The 22410-nt window shown below is 37.0% G+C and overlaps 1 protein-coding gene across 1 annotated transcript in view; it reads left to right on the top strand.

Annotated features, from left to right (window-relative positions):
* The window catches only part of itga9 (integrin, alpha 9), a 159632-nt gene that overhangs the window by 59238 nt on the left and 77984 nt on the right, over nucleotides 1-22410 (top strand). The window contains exon 16 of the mRNA XM_088601479.1: nucleotides 13207-13359. Within this exon, the coding sequence (XP_088457605.1) occupies nucleotides 13207-13359 (153 nt within the window). The remainder of the gene's footprint in view (nucleotides 1-13206; nucleotides 13360-22410) is intronic.

Here is a 22410-nt window from a genome sequence, read left to right as displayed (position 1 = left end):
GCATTAACACATTATCCTAATTTAATATTAAAATTGTGCACTGATATTAATTATGCTACATTAACCATCCTATTATATATTGTATAATAAGCTAATGATAAACTTGGGACTAAAATATGTCTTAAAACCTCTGTTCATTTCAAAATCCTCATCAAAAAGACAGCTGATAAAATTGAAGTGCTTCTTGAAATTCATGTGAGGCATTCATGTGACCTGAATCTGATTTGACAGTTTACTTACATAGGGCTAATTGCTGAATTACTGCTGGAGCAGTACAACAGGAATCAAACATGTTAAGAGAAACTGACCATTTTTCTTTTGTTTTCCCAGCCTTTTCTCAGACAAACCTTTCTCTTGACCACAATTCAAAGACTTCATTAGAAACACCAGTTCCTTGTTGTTTTGCAGGTTATTTGTAAGCACCATCTTAACCTAGTAGCCTATTAAATACATATAATTCCATTTTTTTTAGAATTAAGGCAGGAAATCACATTCTCTACTCATTTAATTTTGTAATTAACTGAGGGTTATGATTACTAAATAATTATAACTTTCACCAAAGATAAATGTATAAACTGATTGAATCCATAGCAGTACATACTGTGTACTGCCCCCGCTGTATCCTACTGATAGGGATATGCTGAGCTTAGCCTTCAGCCAGCTGTTGCCATTCAAGGGCTCAGAGTACTCCAGAAAAATTATCTACGAGTTGCAGATTGCAGTTTTTAAATAAAAAAGATTTGTCAAACAAAAAGAACAGCATGTATTAGCTTTTCCTGAGAAATGCATGTTTGTCCTCAGTGTAACTCTGGCTTTCTTCAGTATATTTTTGGCAAATGCAGAACAGCTGTATTTAGTAACAGCTTTTTACATGAAAGAGGGAGGGTGATACTGAGAACATTGCTTTGGAATTCAGGGAACAGACACTGATATGGTCAAGATCAAGGACAACATTGATAGGGCTATTTTTTTTTAATTACTGTCCTCCAAACATATAACTGCATGTGTGGTTCATTAGTTTTCAATTGTAGATACAACATACTGATAGATAAAAACACCAGGGTTCCATTTCACACTCATTAGTGAAACAAGAACATGGGGTCACAACTAGAATTTAAATTTAATTTAGGATAGAAAATAGGAAACCTTACACATCTTACAAGTGGATATTTGAATCCAGATTACTAGTAAGATAGTTATGACCCATGCTGTTTTAAGACAAAAATTTGGCTGGACAAAAATGCTACTAAACTACCAATCAAACAAGATTACCTTCCTCTCATTAGTAACCGTTCTTACTGTACTTTCTTATGTAAAATAAATGGCACACACAGGTCTACTCAATTTAATCAAACATTTTAAAGAAAGATATAAAAATCAACAACACCCAAGAATTAAGTATACTGAAAGTTTTATAGAGTGTTTTAGTCACAATAACATTTGTCTGAGCCTGCTTGTTGTAGGGCTAACCTTCTGGATTTAGGAGGAGGATAGGACCTCCATGCAGAGGGCCTTATGTGAAGGAGACAAAGGGAGAACATACTGTATAGTATATGTTTATAAGGTTTAAGTGAAAAATGATGTCAGGAATGATTATGAATTACTGACAGCCGAGTCTGATTGAACGTGCCTGTTGTCATCCCTCCTGAACTTTTAATTCCTTTTAAATAAAAATTGTTCACATTAAACATGAGATAGTGTCAAAGAGCAAACGTTACAGTTATCAGGTATGAACTACCTGGGCACTGACATCCTTAACAGCATTGTAACATGGACCTGATCAGCCTCTGGATAGACTGATAGATGTTATGACACATTTGTGTGCAACTGCAGCCGACTTGCATTGATGGCATCATGAGACCTGTTGACTGCATTTTCAGCTTCTTAAAGAAAGAGCAAAATACTGCAATAACTAACCATTAAATCCAAGCAATGAAATCAAACACTTTGAAAGTTCAAAACAGTTTGAAACAGTACTTTTTAGTACATAAAGGATTTATTTCTTGAGTGACAGTGGCAACCAAATCCTTTACTATACAATAAATATGTTCCTTGTTGTTGTAGTTGTCATTTGTGTTTTTGTTTGTATGCTTGTCTTATAGAACTTGTGAAAGAAAGATGAAGCAAAATCCATCCTGAATAAGAACTTAGTAACTGAAGATTGCATTTATGCACTAAGCAAGAAAACATTCAAAAACTGTCTGCTAGCTCACTCTAGGATTCCTTGAAAACTCTTGCCCACTTTTAGATCAGTTGCAGCTTTCCACTTAACAAGTGCTATGTTATGCCAAAAGTCAAATGCCTTCTGGATGATACTGGTTTTAAAAATGGAAAACGATGAGCTTTGTAGTCTTACATTTTGCTTATGTTTTTAGTGCAAAGGTAACATTCAGTACATCAGTGTTCGCATTACAGCATAAAAAGCAGATATCTTTTATGTCTGTATGTTTCCATAATGGTCTTAATTGTGTTAAGAGAAAGGGCTTTGCTTGTGTACAGTGTGGTTTGATTTTGCCAAGAATTATATCAGAGTTGGACAAACTTGATTTTTTTTTCTCAGATTCCTAAGTACTGGATGGAACCCAAGGACATTTTGCTTGAATATATCACAGGCACATATTTTTTATAATGTCACATTTATGTGGTGAATGGACTGAACAATATCATTAGTACTAGCCTGACCTGGTATATGCTGAGATCCCAGTCTTGACTCTGGACACAGATTTGATGCTGTAGTGTTCATTCCCTAATTGTGGGAAACAATTTGTCACAATAAATTCTGTCAAAATAGGTATTAAGGTAGGTCTAACAGATTACACAAATCCTTTGTGTCAAAATCTCACTTGTGTAAATGCAATGTGCAGAGTGAAACAAACTCCAATGTAGAAAGAAAAATAATAAAATGATAGAATTTTAGTGAATTTAGTGAAGTTGCTAAAATCCTGTCAATAGTAGGAAACACCTCAAACACACACAGATATCTTTCCTTTTGTATACATAAACAGAAAAAGTACACAGTACTTTATCAGATGTGCTGGTCACATTGTACCTGTTATGAGACAGTGGGGGAGCTCGAAGGAAGCTCTGCAATTTAAAGACAAATTCAGACTTCTTTTTATTCTCTTTGCAGACTTTAATACCATTGTCTGTCCCTGTTCTCTCCATCCCCCCAGTTGTTTTCCTACCGCTTCATCCAATTCAAGGTTGCACCCATTACTTGTGGGAATACACAGACACACACACACCAGGGCCAGTTTTCCCATGAGCCAGTTAACCTACCAGTATGTCTTTGGACTTTGGGAGAAAATGAATAACTTAGCCTGTTATATAAAAAAGGAACAGTCTCTAAGTTTGTGAAGATCCATGAGTCCATGTGGGTAACATTATCTGGCAAACTGCACAGAGGAGAGAATGAGGATGTGCAAGCAGTCTCTTCCAACCAACCTGCCTGGCCTTTAACTTGCTATAGGTTCTGTGACCCCTTGTAAGAGGTTTGGCTTCAATTGGAGGAAACTACATAACTAAGTGCCTGTGTGGCAACAGGGGTCACTGTGTTCCAATAAAGCTTGGAATGACTAAGCCTTAGACAGCCTGGCTGACTAAGCCCACTCTACCACAGATGACCCTCAGCTCAGTTATGCACCATCTCTTGGGGAAACCTGGTCGGAGTAGTTTTGCTTGTTCAAGATTTGGAAATAAAAAACAGAAGGAAGTGAACAAGGCAGCTGGGAGATATTTTGAGACTACTACAGAATACAGTGCTGAGTTCTTATTTCCTAATTCACACATACATTCTTTTTTTAGCATTTGCAGGCAACTTTTTTATTATACAGTACATCCTTAATATTTACAGCAATACCACCAAACTTTGTTTTTCATTTTCTTACTCCAGTCTATCGTACATTCTGTCTAAAATACCTTGTGCAAAGAATGTTGAAATTCCTAGTTGAAGCAAAAACATAAAAAATAAATGTACTGTATGACTGTAATTGTATTATTGCAATCATCTTCTCTGCTTGTCCCAATGCAAAAAATCTGGTCAATTCTCTGATTACATTGTTAATTCATTTTCATACATTAAACAATATAATAAATTGACTATTTTAAATGTTATGTTATTTTTTAAATTGAAAACAAAACTTTCAGGTTCCTCATGGGTTACCAATTCATAAATGGTTTTAGATTTATAACAGCTGAGGGAGACTGCATAACAAAGTGTATGCACTCAGATGGAGTTCCAGGATATGTCTTCACTTATTTTACTTTTAAAATTATAAGCTAGTATTTATTTTTTATGACTGCTTCTATGAAAGAAATTTATCAAGGTTTCTGTTAATGTTAGAAACAGAATTCATAAATGTGGGAAATATACTGTAACCATGGCAATAAATCAACCTTTTCTCGTTTTTGTGTTATTTTCACACTCAGTATATATAGTATGCTCAATCGTACGAGGCATCATATTTAGTATATCATATTAAGTATACGCTTGATTTACTTGAGATCTTTTGAAAAAAACTTCTTTCTGGAGATACCTTAGAAATTTGGTGTTTATTGTCCAGCACACCCTGACTCTCTCATGTTACACAAAAAGACATCAGATCTGCACATTCAAGTCATTTTCATATTGCCAGAGATTATAAAACACAAGAATTAAGCTTCATAAGCACTCTCCATACTTAAACATGTAGCAGAGATTCTGGATTCTGTCCTGTTTGTTGTCTCTAATGTTAAACAGCAACTGTAATTACATACTGTAAATGCCAGTGTCATCTTGGTGGCTTTCCAGTTCAAACTACAGAAGAGGCAGAGGGGTATCTCTCAGTTTCATAAGGGTACAATTAAAGCCTGTATTGAATGTGTAGTGTCATAATCTGTAGTGTTTTAATGTGGCAGGTGGGTGTTAAAGGGCTCTTAACACTGGTATCTGTCCATAACCTTTCAGGCCTACAGCTGGATAAGTTTTATTGAGGTTTTTGGGTAAAGTAATCCTTCTTGCTCTGTGAAACGATTTCCACTAACTGCCTTTACAAAGGCTCCAGTATCCCTTGTTTGTGTGTGGAAATGAATGCCTAGACAAAACAAAAAACATAAAGGAGTAAGTGCTGCAGACTTTGACTGCTACTGAAAGCAAATGTGTGAAAATTAAATATTTTTCTTCAGAGCTATGGTGAAGATTTTAAACCCATCCTTTTCTGGTCAAGCTGTTTCTTCAGAGCTCCGATTTCAAGTTAGGACTTCAAGCCTCACTCAGGAGTGTAAGCATTCTTTTCAATGAGGGGATGAATTAATCTGCCATTAAAATAAATTATCAGGTATATCTGTAGTCTGTCTCTAGACTATAATTTATGAAAAATCAGTAACCTTGTTAAATTTTATTATAATCATTGAATTGACCTTTTCCCTTTTTTGCTTGTCTTGTATACCTTTATTAATGATGCAGCTCTGTAATATAAAATTATCTTGTCTTGAACAAGTTTAACTGTTTGCTTTTGTTTATTTTTTGTATTTATAGTTTTGGTAAAGTCCATTAACATGAGAAACATGAAGGAGAATCTTTCACTTTATCATTCAGACAATGTCCATGAAGGTTAAAGAAATCAATACCATTTGGATTTCATAAAATTCACATTCTTACCTAATCATCACAATTGACCCTAGTTCACATACTTTAAATTTCTCCTCCTTTAACCTTGAAAGTTGACAAAGCATCATAAATTCCAGCTGTGCCTGTTAGAGTAGTCTACATGGATATCTTGACATGCTTTTAAAATGTCTTGTTTTATAAAAGCTTGCATGTATTTCTTCAGAGTAGCACGCACAGGCATTCATTAGGCTGGAAAAGTGATTCTAACTTAATTACAGTTACTGTACGAGCACATATGCAATGGAGACATGATTAATTGTTTATTGTATGCAGAAAGGAGTACCAGCTTGTAATGCATTGAAATCTGTCTCAAGCCTTTTTATGGTATGAAACCTTGCAGTGGGCTGAATTGAATGGTTAGGAGGAGCCGGAATGAAAAGAAGTTAAAATTTGTTAAAAATAGGGAATCAAGGCTGCTGAAGCTGTATCAGGTTGCAAATCACAGAATTTTTTGCGTGTTTTGTGTGAGACTAAAGAAAACGCTTCAGATTATTTCAAGGTTTCTTAACACATTTTCCAGATGAAGTTTGTAGTAATACAATTTAGCAGGTGCAAATTTATAGCAAGACAGTAAAAATATAGTGCTTTTTTATTTTATTACTGGGGTATTACACTGTGTTTCTTGATAGTCAATTCTGTACAGTTTAAATTGAACTTTATAACACATTTTTCCCTCACAAAGGCACCTGCATAATCATTAAAGCATGGTTCTATTAGAGTAAAAGTTTTTAAATGATGCAATATATTATCTTGATCTGTTTATACTGTGGCTCTTATGTTATTGGGATTGCTATAAAAGGTGATGTAAAAACAAAGTCAGAAACAGTTGAATGTTTGAAGGTTTAGGTTTCTTTGTCTTTCGTAAATCTGCGGGGCACATAAGTGTTAGCACTATTGATTCCACAGCTTAAACTAAACTAATATGCCCCCTGTGGGAGTTACATAACTTGATTTCCAAATGGGAGGGATGGATAGTGCTGATTTGTGGCTAATTTGTACTTTGGGATATCTAGTGATTCAAGTAAATTTAATTTTTGTTCATTTCACTGAGGATTTGTGCTAGACTTTAGTGTAAATCCAATTTCTCCTTTGTTCATATTCCAGCTCTGTAAACCTGATGGATATTCAATTGCAATAGTAGATAACTGAAAATGTAGAGGGTAGTAGATTTTAACTGTGGTTATGGTGGTATGGAATTTCCATATGTCACATGTAAGATGTGCATCTGTTGCAAAAGGATCATAATTTTTCCTATAATAACTGTGACTGATTTCATTTAAGTGATCCATACAAAAAGACAAAATGAAAAGACACTCGCAAGATAAAAAAGAGAAGAAAGAAAATGAGGGCTATTTTATGTAATTTAAATAACAAAAAACATCCCCTGACCCAGCTGAAATAATGAGCACTGTAATTTGTTTTCTATAAGCTCAGGATCTTTAGATGAATGCAAGCAATTACTATAATTTATTGCTGTAAGACATATGATAATTAACAGAAAACTTGGAAATCTTCGTTGAGTCTGGGTTTTTATTCTTTATATTGATTGAATGATTGAATAAATAAATCACTAGATTCAACCTTTCCTGTATTAAGTTCCAAGAAGTGTTCATGATTTTTTTGTAAATACCACAAATTTCTTCATTGATGTGGTGAACAAAGACATATTTTGTAATGTTTGTTTTGTATGGGAGACAACCTTGTACCACATTAGGACAAAGGCCTGATTCTGAAACAATAACAGAAAAACGGGGCAGATTCTGTAGTGGGAAGCATTCAGCTGAACGTTATGAACTTGTTACTGAACTTCTCCACTAATGACAATGACAGTTTCTGATATAACACAAAGTTATGCACCGCACTGCTCTCCAGTGCAAAAAAAACCTAGCATGGCTCTTGCCAAAATGCCTCTACAATGTCCTTTCATTTTTTCTGTTATAACTCACCTCTCAGTCTTCCTCTATGTTCACTTCCTTCCCTGCAAGTATTAGTTCCATATGCTGCAGTCCCTTTTTATTAGTGATGGGCTCTTTTAACAAATGCCTTTCTTAAGCTTCATGGAGGGCATCTAACAGGCTCAAAAGTGGCCCAGTATAACAGCAATATTAAACTCTGCTGGGAATATGCTGTGGTTCTCTGATTGAGTTTTCTGGCTCACATATGTTAATGATATTCAAAAGAATTTAAGAGAAGGAAATATGGTATTCACATCCCTAACCTCAGTGAGCAATGGGGATTATAACCCAGACATCACTTGTGATTCCATCAGCTCATTGTCTCTTCTGATGACTTACTGTACAAAGCTTATTGTAAGTTTTGGCAGAGACTGTCTCCGTCAGAATTACATGAAAGTTTTGCTGTTCATTATTGCAGCACAGAAACACTAGCTATTTCATAACCATGTTTAATGGGAAAGTGGACAGCTAAAACGAAATGGCCCAAGAGTGAGAAAAAACCTAGACTATGACTATTCATCCTACTGCATTCGTCTGTCTTTGGCCCATCCAGGGTGGGTGTTGTGCATAATGGTAATGGCTGTAATGCTGTAACTTCTGTACTATAAATTAGCAGGAGAGTTATTGTTTATGGATTGGCCAATGGCGTTAACGATGTTATTTGAATAATTAACCAGAAATGTTATTGTTTTCGACCTTAGCTGCCATTTGTTCTGTATTAAGGTGAGTGTTAGAGAGAACATTTTTTAAGTCTGGAACCAATCGGAGAATATAATCTACTGTAATAATATACTGTATGTGAGTATTTGTAATGCATATAAGTATTCATTTTTAATTTCACTAGAATTATAAATTGTAATAATATAAGTTTTACAAGTTACCCTTTTTATATCACCCTCCATTCCAGTCCATTGTAGTCCATTTAAGCAGCAGGCTCAAGGTGGGATACACCCGGGACAGGATGCCAGTCCATTGCAGGGTACACACAAACACCAGGGCCAATTTTCCCAGAAGCAAATTAACCTACATACAGTATCTGTGGGAGGAAACTGGAGCACCCGGTAAAAAAACATGGAGAATATGTACAAACTCCACACAGACAGCAACCCGGAAATTGAACCCAGGGCTCAAGCAATGCTGACCACTGTGCCACCCTCCTTTAGTTCATACTGGGCTTTTTAATAGACTATTACTCTGGCCATTCAAATATCTTGTAGTGCTATCAACTTCCTTCAAACAAGAGTCTTGAAAAGGTGACACAGGGGTTAACTCTGCTGTTCTGATTGAATCTCAGCATGAATTCTGCAGAAGTTTAAATACAAGTTGATGAACTGTAGTATTTTACTGTGCTTGTCATTAAGGGTCCTGCAAAATTCACTGGACAAATGTCCATACCATCCACAATCCCCTGGAGACGTGATTAAGTGATTTTTACAGTGGTGTAATGCCCCATAAACACATATACTTTAGGTGAGACTTGCCTGATGGGTTCAATAAATCAGTGGAGTGATTGTGTGAGCTATAAGTGTACAGGGAGCCAGTTATTCCAGAATTGTCCTAATAAGGAAATCCATATTGTTGAGATCATTTTAATGGTAAATCTTACAGTTGCCCAAATTCTTGCTACAATAAAAGCTAATGAAATTTAAAAATGTATAATGAATGCCTATAGTTGTATCTATAGTTTATAGTTGCTTGATGTAGACTATTGTACCTTAATTTCAGAGAGGTAATACATTTATTTCACAGACTTGTAGTGCTTGTGAAAGTTATTAAGAGCAGAGCAATGACGTGCTTAAATTCCAAGTTAATAATTGGACCTTTCCATTGTGTCAGTTTCTCTTATCCTCCTTATAAAGTACAGAATCTCAGAACCCTAATAAAGCTGGGATATTTGTTGTATTTATGTATTTTAAACCTTTAATGGAATCCTTGTCCAGATCTAGATTGTGTCACACTAAGCTTAGTCCAATGTCCAAAACACGAAATTGCAGCTTATGTTCTGTAAGAAACATTCAAATTAGTTACGTATTTTGATATCTCTGACGTTTCTTTGTTGTAGTGTGTTGAAGTGCTGATGGGAGGCATGGGGCAGTAACCCCGACTCTTAAGTTTTTGCAGAATGTGCATACCAGCTCTCTGGTCACTTGGATGGGACCTCTCTCAAGCTTCACTAAGAATTAAGATGCACAAAATTGGCAGATTAAAACAATCCATATATTACTAGAACTGTAATAAATTCCATAATGATCAGAGATTCACAGTAGCCTTTGCAGTGTCCTTGTAAATCCTGCACACACACACAAAACCACTTCACAGAATGGTCAGGCTTTACTGTATCAATGCAATCAGATGCATGTATGTGAATTTTTTAATTGAGACGTACAATATCAATGTGTACAGTATATGTATAGCTTTGTGTTAAAAAAGCAAGAACTTTATGTTTAAAGACTGCTCGTCTCTTAACTGTTTTAAATGGGTTGTGATGTTATTCAAATAGCTTAAAATCACTGGATAGCACCTTCAATTAGAATCATGTGTTATTGCTAAAATGATAAGTTTCCAGACTATGCATTTCCCTTCTAAAAATAATTATCAGTGCTGATGGGCTTCCTGTACCTATGAAAAGTATACATAGCACAGTTACTGAGTTCTATACAACAATGTCAATTAAAGGTTTCAGGCAATGAGCTCTGGCTACACTTTAGTTAACTGGAGCCATGGGACTTTAAACATTCCAAAAATACAGGAGTTAAATGCTGTTGGGGTTGCTGGTAAATGTTAATAATGGGCCAATAAAAAGACCATGATTCAGAGGTTGACAATGATTTGTACCTGCAGGTCCTCCTAGTTAACAGGATGTGATTCATTATATTAATTTCCCTCGGAGACTGTGCTGAACCCAGTCCTCTGAGACAAAAAGGGGAATTTCACAAAACAATTGTGTCAGAAGAGTCCGAGTGCTGTAAAAAATTACAGCATTTTTCTTTTGTTGTTTTTTCAGAATGTTCCAAATGTCGAAATATACAGTAGCTTTTGGAAAAGTTCTGCACTGCTGTTTTTCCTATAAGAATTTAAAACATCATTCATCAATAAAAGCTTTTAGACACAAAATTAACTATCTTTCATCCTGGGCTAACCTGCATAACAAAATGTTGAAAGGGTGAGCTGGTAGGTGATTTTTAGTCGGAGTTTAGTAGTGAAACGGGCCTTATTAACAATCCCTGCAGTTACCCCTCCTAACTGCTATTGATCGCCACTTTGTATGCTATCAGCTTTTATCAAGAGTAGTGTAGTAGAGTGGATTTCATAAAGAGATCTCTATGTCTTGCCCCTGCGTTTACTTCTTTCACAGCCACTATTCTGTTACTCATGAATGAGGCAGTTTAGTTTTTAAAAATGAATTTAGATGGTGTTTTTATGTGGTATAAGCCTAATAGAGAAGGACTGTGCTAGAATAATTAAATAAAAGATTTGTTAAGGGTATCTCACATAACCCTTTTGGAGTTGTGATGCATAACATATTTTTTCTTAACCTAAATTCCCTCTAGTTCACAGATAGCATAATTAAACTTGATTTAAAATAGCTGGAAAGTTTTTCTTTGGTTTAAATTTAATGTACAGTAGGTTTTTAGATAGCATGTTAGGTAAACAGTGAAAAGCACCTGAAATTTCCTGTCTCTGTTGATATCTGTGTGAAGCTACTGTACTGTTAGATGTCCACTTTTGTGGCCATGCACTGTGAATCTCTAAGAATAATTAGATGATTAATTCTGTCTTGTTGATGAATTGCTTAGAATTGATGACAGCAATTTCTGATTAGGTTCACTTCCAGGTCTGCAGACTCATAAAAATACATCTACATCACATAATAATAATAATAATAATAATAATAATAATAATAATAATAATAATAATAATAATAATTGCTTACACTTATATAGCGCTTTTCTGGACACTCCACTCAAAGCGCTTTACAGGTAATGGGGACTCCCCTCCACCACCACCAATGTGCAGCATCCACCTGGATGATGTGACGGCAGCCATAGTGCGCCAGAACGCTCACCACAAATCAGCTATCAGTGGGGAGGAGAGCAGAGTAATGAAGCCAATTCACAGAGGGGGATTGTTACGAGGCCATGATTGATAAAGGCCGATGGGGAAATTTGGCCAGGATGCCGGGGTTACACTCCTACTCTTTTCGAGAAACACCCTGGGATTTTTAATGACCACAGAGAGTCAGGACCTCGGTTTTACGTCTCATCCGAAGGACGGCGCCTGTTTACAGTATAGTGTCCCCGTCACTACACTGGGGCATTAGGACCCACATGAGCCGCAGGGTGAGCGCCCCCTGCTGGCCCCACTAACGCCTCTTCCAGCAGCAACCTTAGTTGCTGCTGGAAGAGCAACTATGTATAACCATATACATAGAGGTCTTCCCCTCTCCATACTCACAAAGAAAACAAACAATACATTGCATTAGTGGGGTTCCATTATGAGTTTCCTTGTAGTTAAAAGGCTGCTGATAAAGTATGCAAGGCTAAAAGCAATGTATGTACAGTAAGATCTTAAAAACTTACCCATAATGGTATAACCATGTTGTTGTTCACCTACTGTATATACTATCCAACTACAGGAAAAAACCCTCGATAAAATGCTGGCAATGAATTTGAAAACTGTCCATATTCATGTTATTTAAATATTTAATCTGGTATTGTAGCCCATTTGGTGGGGATCAAAAGTTTCAAGAATTGAGTTCCTGTCATAAATTACCTGATGGCAATGATCCTGTTTGTTCTGTAGTTTAATTGAGGAAAGAAAAGGGTGGACACAGGAAAATGGTGCAAGATAAAAATACATATACTGTACATTGAGGGAGAAGCAGAGAGAAATTGAGTGCTTTGCTAGTGGAAAATGTTGTGAATTGTGTTTATACAGAGGGCTAGAGCACAGTGATAACTTTTCATCTCAATGCTACAGTAAAAGATAGTATTCACTCATTTTAAGGAATCTGGAGTAACAGCAGCTTCCTGCTGTAATAACCACTAAGAATGGAGTCAGCACTCCTGGGCTAAATGCATCAGCAGATTTGTGTAATATCAGTTGACAGGAAAAAGGAGCTTATTCTTTTGCACCCCCCCACCCAAAACCGTTATATAAAGACTTGTTTCAATTTGATTATTTTTTTGGTTACTCTTTCCTAAGCACATGCCAAAAAAAAACAAACAAACACAAAAACTCGTATTGGCTGAACGTGCCACTACTCTACAATAGAGTTGCTCAGGACATTGATTCTCTTGATGATTCTCCTAAATCATTCAATACTGATGAAGCAAGTATCTTACCTGTCAATGGCTGAATGTAAATCCTAAAACTGTATTATGGACTGTACTTGCATATTGCCATTGACTGTTGTAATGAAATAATGTAAAGATAACCTTAATCGTATTTATGTCAAATAAATGAAACTTTCTGCTGTGTTTTAACTGGTTTCATTGGAAAAATTGAAAATTTTGGAAATTTTGAAAAGTGGACTCAGAATGAAATGTTTTTGTTATACTGTATTTATTATTGCTGCTGACAGTGTTTTTTGTGTCTTTGCAGAAAGAAGTGAAAGATGTCTTCTCCCCAATTGTGTTTGAAGCCACCTACAGCCTGGGGCCACATGTGATTGAGAAGACGGAGGAGAAGGAGCTGCCGCCACTGATGCCAGTCTTGCGCTGGAAGAAAGGAGATAAGATTGCTCAAAGGAACCAGGTCAGACACAGTGTCCTTATAACTAGTGGAAGAAATTCTGAGCCAGTCATTGTTAGGCCAGTTGAACGAACCCAGTTATGCTTCTTGCTTGCGACACTGTGGCTTATGCTTCAAGGCTAAATGACATACTGCACAGTAATATCAGGGAACAGGAGTATTTTATAGTAAATCGCAGAATGCTCATACAAGGCAAAACTATTTTTGATATACTTATATTCAAAGGTCCTATAACAGAAGAATATAGAGTCAATACTGGAGTCTTAAGTATGACAGTGGGAATGGAGTGGGGCATGATGAAGGAAGATAGTGCAATTAGTGGGACTGAGAGAACAATCTGCAGCAAACAAATCATGGATCCGGGGAAAGAATTTCTGAAAGCTTGTTAAGAGGTTTTAGCATGGAGAATGCATCTGTTTACAAATAGGGGGCACTTTTTGTTGACAAGGGGAATGCTACTTTTAACAAGGGTTTTGACATCCCCCTACCCTACCTTCTCCCTCTGTTTTCCCTCAGTTTGTGCACTGCTTATAGTAGATTACTCCATTGATACAGTAGCTCAACAAGCAAAATCTTGCATATTCGATGTCATGTTTAGATGCAAATGATTTTAATATTTTTGCTGAACTACAGATGCAGCCATTAAAAATGCGCGGGCGATACCGCATTATTTTCCGGTACGCTGTACGCAGTCTGCCGCGAGTTACCGGTAAATACCGCGAGTTACCGGTGTAGGAAAACCGGCCGTTCAGGGACGCCAAATATGTAATCATAGCCATAGCAAAATTAAATGTAGTGGCTCTCTGAAGGCACCAGTTCTGTAGGGTTTGGGCATTTACTGAGACAATTATTAATTGTAGCAGTAAATCACAAAGTTGATTCTTTTGATGGCTTTAGAGTCCAACCATGCGACATAACTCAAACAACGCACACACACAGGTACTAATACACGAGGATACATTTATTAATACATAGAATATGCATATAAAACTAACATATCTTGTCGAGAGGGTTATCAGAATACAAAAGATATATATTCAATCAGTTACGAAGTGTTACACATATCAAGAGGACATACGTTCAGTATATCATTCATTAAGACCGTTTCGTAAATGAACTTGGTTATAACTTCTACATTAGATACTCGAAACAAGTACATAACTCTTAGGAATTAAATTGATATCAACTGGTTGGGATAACAATTGAATTCTCGAGCTGTAATGCATTGAAGTTGAATACTCATCCAATCTCTGGGGATTCAGATCTCCTGCGGGCACAAAGAAACAGTTGCAGGCTTGTTGCTGTCCAATCCGCGCTCTCTGGCTCGGTGCCAGGCTGTGCTGTGCGGCTTGCGACGGTGCGCTGCTGATGCTCACTGGCCTGCTAGTTAGTGTTGGCTTTAACTAGCAAAGTTTGCGCACAGGAGAAAAGATGACTGTGGGTCCCAGCAAGTCAGGAAGAGGACCGGTTCGTTCCTGGTGAAGAGCTAGTTCTAAATAGTGATTCAGCTGTCCACAGTTCTGACCTGTTCACGAGGCCTGCTGCTGGTTACTCTCTGGCAACCTCCACTCTAGACTCTTAGAACAAAGGAAAGTTCTGGCACTCGGACACACTGGTCGTTCCGTGGTTGTCCGGGCTGAGTCTCAGGATGGTCAGGAGGCGCGCTGCGAGAATGTCCTGCCCTTGGGAGCCTTCTGCTCCTGGGCCGTCCTGACCTGGAATTCTCCTTTGAATTCCCTTTAGAAAAGTCCACAGAATTCTCTCCAGAATCTTACTGAATCTTCCCTTCTGAATCTCTCAGGCTCTCTGTGTTGCCTGTTTTTACCTGGAGGAACTTCAGCTCGTTGATTGGCTGAAAGTTCCATGGGCATCAGAGTCCCACGTGGGTTACTCGGCCCTACCAGTCCCTGATTGGTTGATCAAGGTGAGATATGAGTCACTTACTCCTGACACTTAGGAATGCAGTCCAGATGTCCAACTTGCACTCCCTAGACAGATAGGCACCAATGGATGACCATTGATCATGATAGCCAGGCTTATCTAAGTGCATACCCCTTTGGGAGCTGTCCTAGGACCTTAAATCACCCTGCATGAATAGTTGTGGTGCAGCCACAGAGATGAACAGAGAAATGGGGCCTCATTTGGGAAGGCTCAGAACACTTAATTCTTTCTTATTAATAAGCCTCGCCGCTACACCGGTAAATACCGCTAGCAAAATAATAGTATCCGCAATTTCCACAAGGTGGAGCTAATAAAGCTCAACCTCTCATGTTTGAGCTGTCACCATCAAAGTCTTTAACGAAGATATTACTAATAGTATTAATAATGAATGACCTTGGACAAGCTGTAAGTGTAAACTCAAAGTATTGCCCTGGTCCACATTCCTTTTTTCATTGACCGTCTTTGTAAAAGTAACACCACAGCATTTCGCAATCACGCATTTTTTTCCAATCATGCAAAGTACAGTAATTTTTGAGAATCGATTCACCATGCCTTTCACATGCTCATAAAAGAGATTGATTTAGGAACATAAACATATTACCATATGCAAACTGTACTGTATACAGTATGTATATGTATATTTAATGTCTTAACTGTGCCCGTTTAAGTATTGAATATTCATATGGAATTTTACCACTGAAAGGAAATCTTAGAAGCTGAGCATAAAAAGAATAGGAGCATACTGCAATGCGTGTGAAGGTCATAAACGATATTAATTTTGGAACATAAACATACAGTATATGGCTGGTCTCGGTACTTTAAAGAAAACATACACGAAACATGGTTTCATTATGACCAGAATTGGTCTTGAGATATTTTTAACTTGATTTACAGTATTTGAGAGGTATGTCTTAACACCGATACTACGTAAATACTGCTCACGTATATGTTTCTAGGTTTATATTATGCATTTCATACGGTCAAATTACTTTTGAGCAACTAATAAGAAGCGCGAAATAGTATGCCCAGGGCGTTCTAGTTTTTGTTTTGTTTTAATGCAGTGCAGTGGATTGATTAGAGATATCAAGTACATACAAGTCATTTTTTAAATGTTGTAGTTCGTCTTGTAAAAATGTTACGAGTACATCATCTGTCAACAATTACACAGGTTCTGTTTCCATATTGCGGATTTTGGTTACGTAATATTATTTTCTAATTTCACGTTGTGAATATATGATTTGGGCAAACAGAGCCGCAAAGAAGTACATTATGGGTTGTTGTTTTGTTTTTTTTGCAGTTTTATCTAGAACAAGCGATGCTTAAACCTTTGTCTGATTCTTGTGAAACTATCCACACGACAGTTACAGTACCTAGGAGTTGACTTCAGTGATGTCACTGATGGGATGTTTCTAAAAATCCATCCTCTGTAAAACGTCTTCTCTAGTTGTCCTGCATATGTATTCGCTAATGAAGCTGTGTGTTCTGAGCCTGGATCTCTACATTTCTGTATGAACCAGCTTAGAGGGCTAAAGACAGCTTGTGTTTAAATTGAATGTAAGGTAATTTATGCTTCTAAAGTCACGGTCAGCATTTATTATTGTACTGTGCTGTAAACTTGTTCTGTGCCTAGTCACATTATTTAATAGCGTTTTTATAGCGTTATCAAATCTGGTGGCGCTGTGTGTTAGTTTCCTGACTCCCATGTCACATGGTCTGTGATTGAATCCCATGGAACTATGACTTTATTTTTTAACACACATTTCTTTGAAAAAATGAAACGTTTCCCTTGGTCAGAGATTAAGTAAAACCTCACTCGCACCAAACAAATTTATATTTCTAAATATCACAACATGATCGAATTTAAGTCTTTTTAATTACAATGAATAGTCACCTATGCGATACAAAATAAACATTTATATTGATTTGAATCGTGTTTTGATTTAAATCGTAAACGCGTGTTTAAATATATGTGTTTAAAGGCGATATACTGTATAAAAGCGCTGATTCTTATGGAATGTGTTGCGCTGGGGTTTCAAAAAAAATTTTTTTTTTAATCGTGTATCTAAGGAAAATTGCAGTATAACTTTGTTCATGCACAAACAGTGGCATGTTAAATTATAATTTGGGTGTCTCCTCTTGCCAGAAAGCTCTAAATTGCATTTTGAGTGCGGTTTTTGACTTTTTCTAAATTGCAACCCATAAATAAAGCTGATAAAGTTTAGACTAACTGTATTCTAAACTGTATTACAACAGCACATTGGACAATGCAACGTAAATTGCAAAAATGCACTTGGAATCTGTCCAAGCCCTCCTACGAAAATTATTTAAACTGCGACACTTATCATTCATCTCTAAATAAACTTTATTTTATATAGCGTTTTAAGCGAATAGGTAATTAGATTGCTCATAAACCTAATCGCTTTTTCTACATAAACACAGTGTGATTGCTCTCTGAAAATGCTTTTCCTTTATATTTAGGCTCAGATTTCAACTATAGATCGTATTATTATAAACTTTCTTGGAAAAATGTATTTTATGTAAACCATGTTTGCTATTAATTCATTTAGGGCTAAAATACGTTCATTGTCTTCCAATCGAGTCGAGTTGACATTGGAAGCTTGCCACTCCCGGACTGTTACACCAACGCATTAGCATGTTAAAGCGATTTCATTGAGGAGCCTAGCTACCAGTTAACACTGTACTTCCTACTTTGAAAATACCTGTGAAACCGGTTTAATTCGTCACAGCCAGCACTCCTGCAGAGAGGGGGGTTGTACTTGTTAATGTCCGATGACATACAAGTGGAAAGATTACAGATTTTAATCGTCTTTTTTCTGAACCAGGGAAAATCTGATCATGTTTCTCTATAACAATAATAAAAAACTTTATTTTACATATCACCTTTAAAAGTGGCATCTCAAAACAATACAGTAGATGTAAACCACAGATTACAAGGTAAATACCCAGACAAACGCAAACGCGTTTTTAATAAAATGCTTTCATTCATTCAACAGAGAGAGAGCGTAAAACCTGGGTGTAACAGCTGTTCCTTTTTTCTGATCACTCGCTCTCTGAGATACATGAGGATCCAGGCTTTTTTTTATCAACGCTGTCTTTTCTGTATACCAAGTATTATGGAACCACTTCAGAAGGGTGTCAGCTAGTCAGATTCCAGGAATCGGTACTTTAAAGGAAAAATACACACCGGTATTCCATTTCTCCCTAAACATTTTAAGTATTTAACTAACATGTGAAATAGCGTGTGAAAAAAGTGGTAGTTTTCAGCTTTTCTGCTAATATAATATGGAATCGCGTATCTAAAGAATTTAATAACGATATGATTATATTCGTGTACTGCGACAGGGCTGTGTAGGGCTGTTTCGCCTCTCTCTTCATGCGACTGTACCAGGAATAGGATTTCTTTCTATTCGAAACGTGTATTTTAAAAGTTTAAGAAGTAAAAATCTTACAGCGTACACAGATTTCTAAACTGATCAGGATCGTTATCTTTGTCTTATGCATAATAATGTTCACCGCTCTGTCCAGCAAATTAATAATAAACTTTATTTTATATAGCGTTTTAAACAAATAAGTAATTAGATTGCTCATAAACCTAATCACTTGCTTTTTCTTTTTATTTAGGCAGATTTCAACTATAGATCGTATTATTAATAACTATTATAACAACCAACCAACAAAAACAACCATATAAACATAATACCAACCAAAAACATAGATAAAAACCACAATACAAAATCAAATATATCAAACCATTATACTCTCGCAAATTCCTCCAATTATCATAATCCCGCCCCTTATGCAAAACCAAACCCTCCTCCCATCCTAGTTTATCCTCTTTATCACAAACAAAATCCACCTCAATTTTCAACATAAAGCATTACACAAAATCAATACCTCAACACTCCATACTCAACAACGGTAATTCACAAACAGCCAGAACATGTAACTCCACATTCCCAAACATACCTCATTTCCATAGCCCCGCCCCTTATGCAAAACCAAAATCCCTCCCCTGTTCTCTCTCCCCTGGCGTTTGTAATCATTTTTATTTTCAAATAAATTTTAGCAAAGTCATGTATTTTAAAAATCTTAAGATTTTTATATTTATGTCTTTATTTAGTGGTGACAAAGGCTAAACTTTCTTGGAAAAATGTCTTTTATGTAAACCATGTTTGCTATTAATTCATTCAGGGCTAAAATATGTTCATTGTCTTCAAATGAAAGAAGGGTTCCTTTCGCCGTAGTCGGGTTGAAATTAGAAGCTTGCCACGCCTGGACTGTTACACCAACGTATTAGCATGTTAAAGCGATTTCATTGAGGAGCCTAGCCTTTCTTAACTAGCACTGTACTTACTGGGTTTTTGAGGGGGGGGAGGTGTCTTTCGCTGTGAAACCAGTTCAGAAAAAAGACGATTAAATTTAATAAACGATTAAGGGTATTTACCTTGTAATCTGTGGTTTACATCTACTGTATTGTTTTGAGATGCCACTTTTAAAGGTGATATGTAAAATAAAGTTTTTTATTATTGTTATAGAGAAACATGATCAGATTTTCCCTGGTTCAGAAAAAAAACGATTAAAATCTGTAATCTTTGCACTTGTACAGTATGTTATCGGAAAATACAATCAGTTTCTGCTTTGTGTAAGGATGGTGTCAAAAAGTAATCTAAGTGGTGAGAAAGCTGTGCTCCTCAAAGTGCTTTACAGGATAAAAACAATAACAACAATAGTGGCTGGGCAAACGATTTTTTTATAGAAATACAAAATGAGATACTGTATAATGATGTGCATGAACAAAGTTATACTGCTATTTTCCTTAGATACGCGATTAAAAAAAATAATTTTTTTGAATCCCCAGCGGAACACATTCCATAAGAATCAGCGCTTTTATATATCGCCTTTAAACACATATATTTAAACACACGTTTACGATTTAAATCAAAACGTGATTCAAATCAATATAAATGTTTATTTTGTAACGCATAGGTGACTATTCATTGTTATTAAAATGACTTAAATCCGATCATGTTGTGATATTTAGAAATATAAATTTGTTTGGTGCGAGTGAGGTTTTATTTAATCTCTGACCAAGGGAAACGTTTCATTTTTTCAAAGAAATGTTTGTTAACAAAAGAGTCATAGTTTTAGTGGGATTTAATCACAGACCGTGTGACATGGGAGTCAGGAACCTAACACACAGCGCCACCGGCAAGGTCACATGCAAACTGCTGAAAAAGCACTACAGAAACATTATCGACAGACAATGTACAGCGTGTACTATTCTTGTGTTGCGGTACATGAATATAATTATATCGTTATTAATTTAGTTAGATACGCGATTCCATATTATATTCCCTTTTAATCAAATTCTAAAAGTATGCTTGTTGACTACGGTATCTCTTTAGTTAAAGACTTCGATGCTTAAAATGTTTAGGGAGAAATGGAATACTGGTGTGTATTTTTTCTTTAAAGTACCAAGACCAGCCATATACTGTATGTTTATGTTCCAAAATTAATATCGTTTATGGCCTTCACACGCGTTACAGTATGCTCCTACTCTTTTTATGCTCAGCTACTAAGATTTCCCTTCAGTGGTAAAATTCAATATCTACAACGGGCACAGGAAAGACGTTTACTGTAAGTCTTTCTACGACAGACCAACGGACCACGAGTGCCCCTGTCGGTCAACCAATCACGTACCGCGGTACCGCGCGTCATCTTGCGTCACAATGCGCGACGCCACCTGCGGTATGTGTCTGTAACGCGCACGTATTTGGCAGTGATAACTTTTTACTGAATGATAATTTAACATTTATAAGAGAAATAGAAGGCATGCAGAAAAATAACAAAAAGTCACAATAAATAGATGGTGGTGTCAGCAGAGTTGTGGTAGAGCAGTTCAATGTTTTATATTAATATTTTAATTAATTATCAACTTGCACTGTACAAGTTGCAGTCTCAGTGGCATTCACTATAAATTTTTCTATAATAAGCAATTCCTTAATAACATTTTGTTACCTGCATGATGGACAGTTTTGTAGGTCTGCTCCTCACAGACACTGCAGTTCTTACAATTGTCTGCCTCACTATTTTTGGTCATTTCAGTATTTACTTACTATTTGCCATGCCCAGTTCACCTAGAGGGTGCTCTACTTCTGTCCTGTTCCTAGTTCCCTGTGATTATTCATGTCTTTCTGGTGTAGTCTAAATACTTCCTGTGTCTGCTCTGTTCCTCGCTCTGCATTGAGGGTACAGATGTCCTGAGACCGGCCTAGCACCAGGTCATTTCTGTCCGTGGCCTGAGGGCATAGGTTTCTTACTGACATCGTCTGACCCCCTGGGCCTGGGCTAACCCCCGTGTTGCCCTTTTTACCGCTGCGCATTGGGTCTTTACTGCTCTCCTTGTCATTCCATGGCTTGCCTTTCTGACATCCATGACAGAATGCTGAGCCTACCCTAGGCCCCACAAGCGGCTTTTAAAAAAAAAATTGTTTCCTGGCTTTTGGAATTTTTGGACTTCCATGCCCCCTGCTCTCCTATCTGTTGTTGGTTATTTCTTTTATGTGTTGTTTGTTCCCCTGTTCCGTCAGGGTTTATTTTTGTTGTGTGTGATTTGTTTTAATGTGTTTTGTCTGTCCCGGGCTCCCATGCCCGCCAGTCTCTCTGTCCCAGGCTCCCATGCCCTCTGGTCTGGGCTTCGATGCCCTTATGTGTTTGTTCCCCTGTTCCGTCAGGTTTTATTTTCGTTGTTCACAATGTTTTACATGTTTGGTCTGGTTTTTTGTCTTGCTCCTCTGGAGCCCAGTCTGCCCCCCCCCCCCCCTTCTCTACTCAATAAAGGTTTTTTTACCTTGGAGGAGGGGGTAGCTGTCAGCCGTGGACTCCCGGAGGTTTCCTTTCAGTTAAATGAGGTTTTTCCTCCCCCCAGTGCTGTGCAGCTCTTTTTTTTGGCGTCAGGAGCTGCCCTTGAAGGGGGGGTGGGGGGTTGTACTGTCATGCCGGTACACCTAGAGGGCGCTCTACTTCTGTCCTGTTCCTAGTTCCCTGTCATTATTCATGTCTTTCTGGTGTGTCTTGTTGGGTAGTCTATTT

The sequence above is a fragment of the Lepisosteus platostomus genome, chromosome 12, assembly GCF_059453375.1.
Source record: "Lepisosteus platostomus isolate fLepPlt1 chromosome 12, fLepPlt1.hap1, whole genome shotgun sequence".
NCBI classification, from domain to species: domain Eukaryota; kingdom Metazoa; phylum Chordata; class Actinopteri; order Semionotiformes; family Lepisosteidae; genus Lepisosteus; species Lepisosteus platostomus.
Note: the sequence above shows the minus strand (reverse complement) of the source record. Positions and strands in the feature narration are given on the sequence as shown.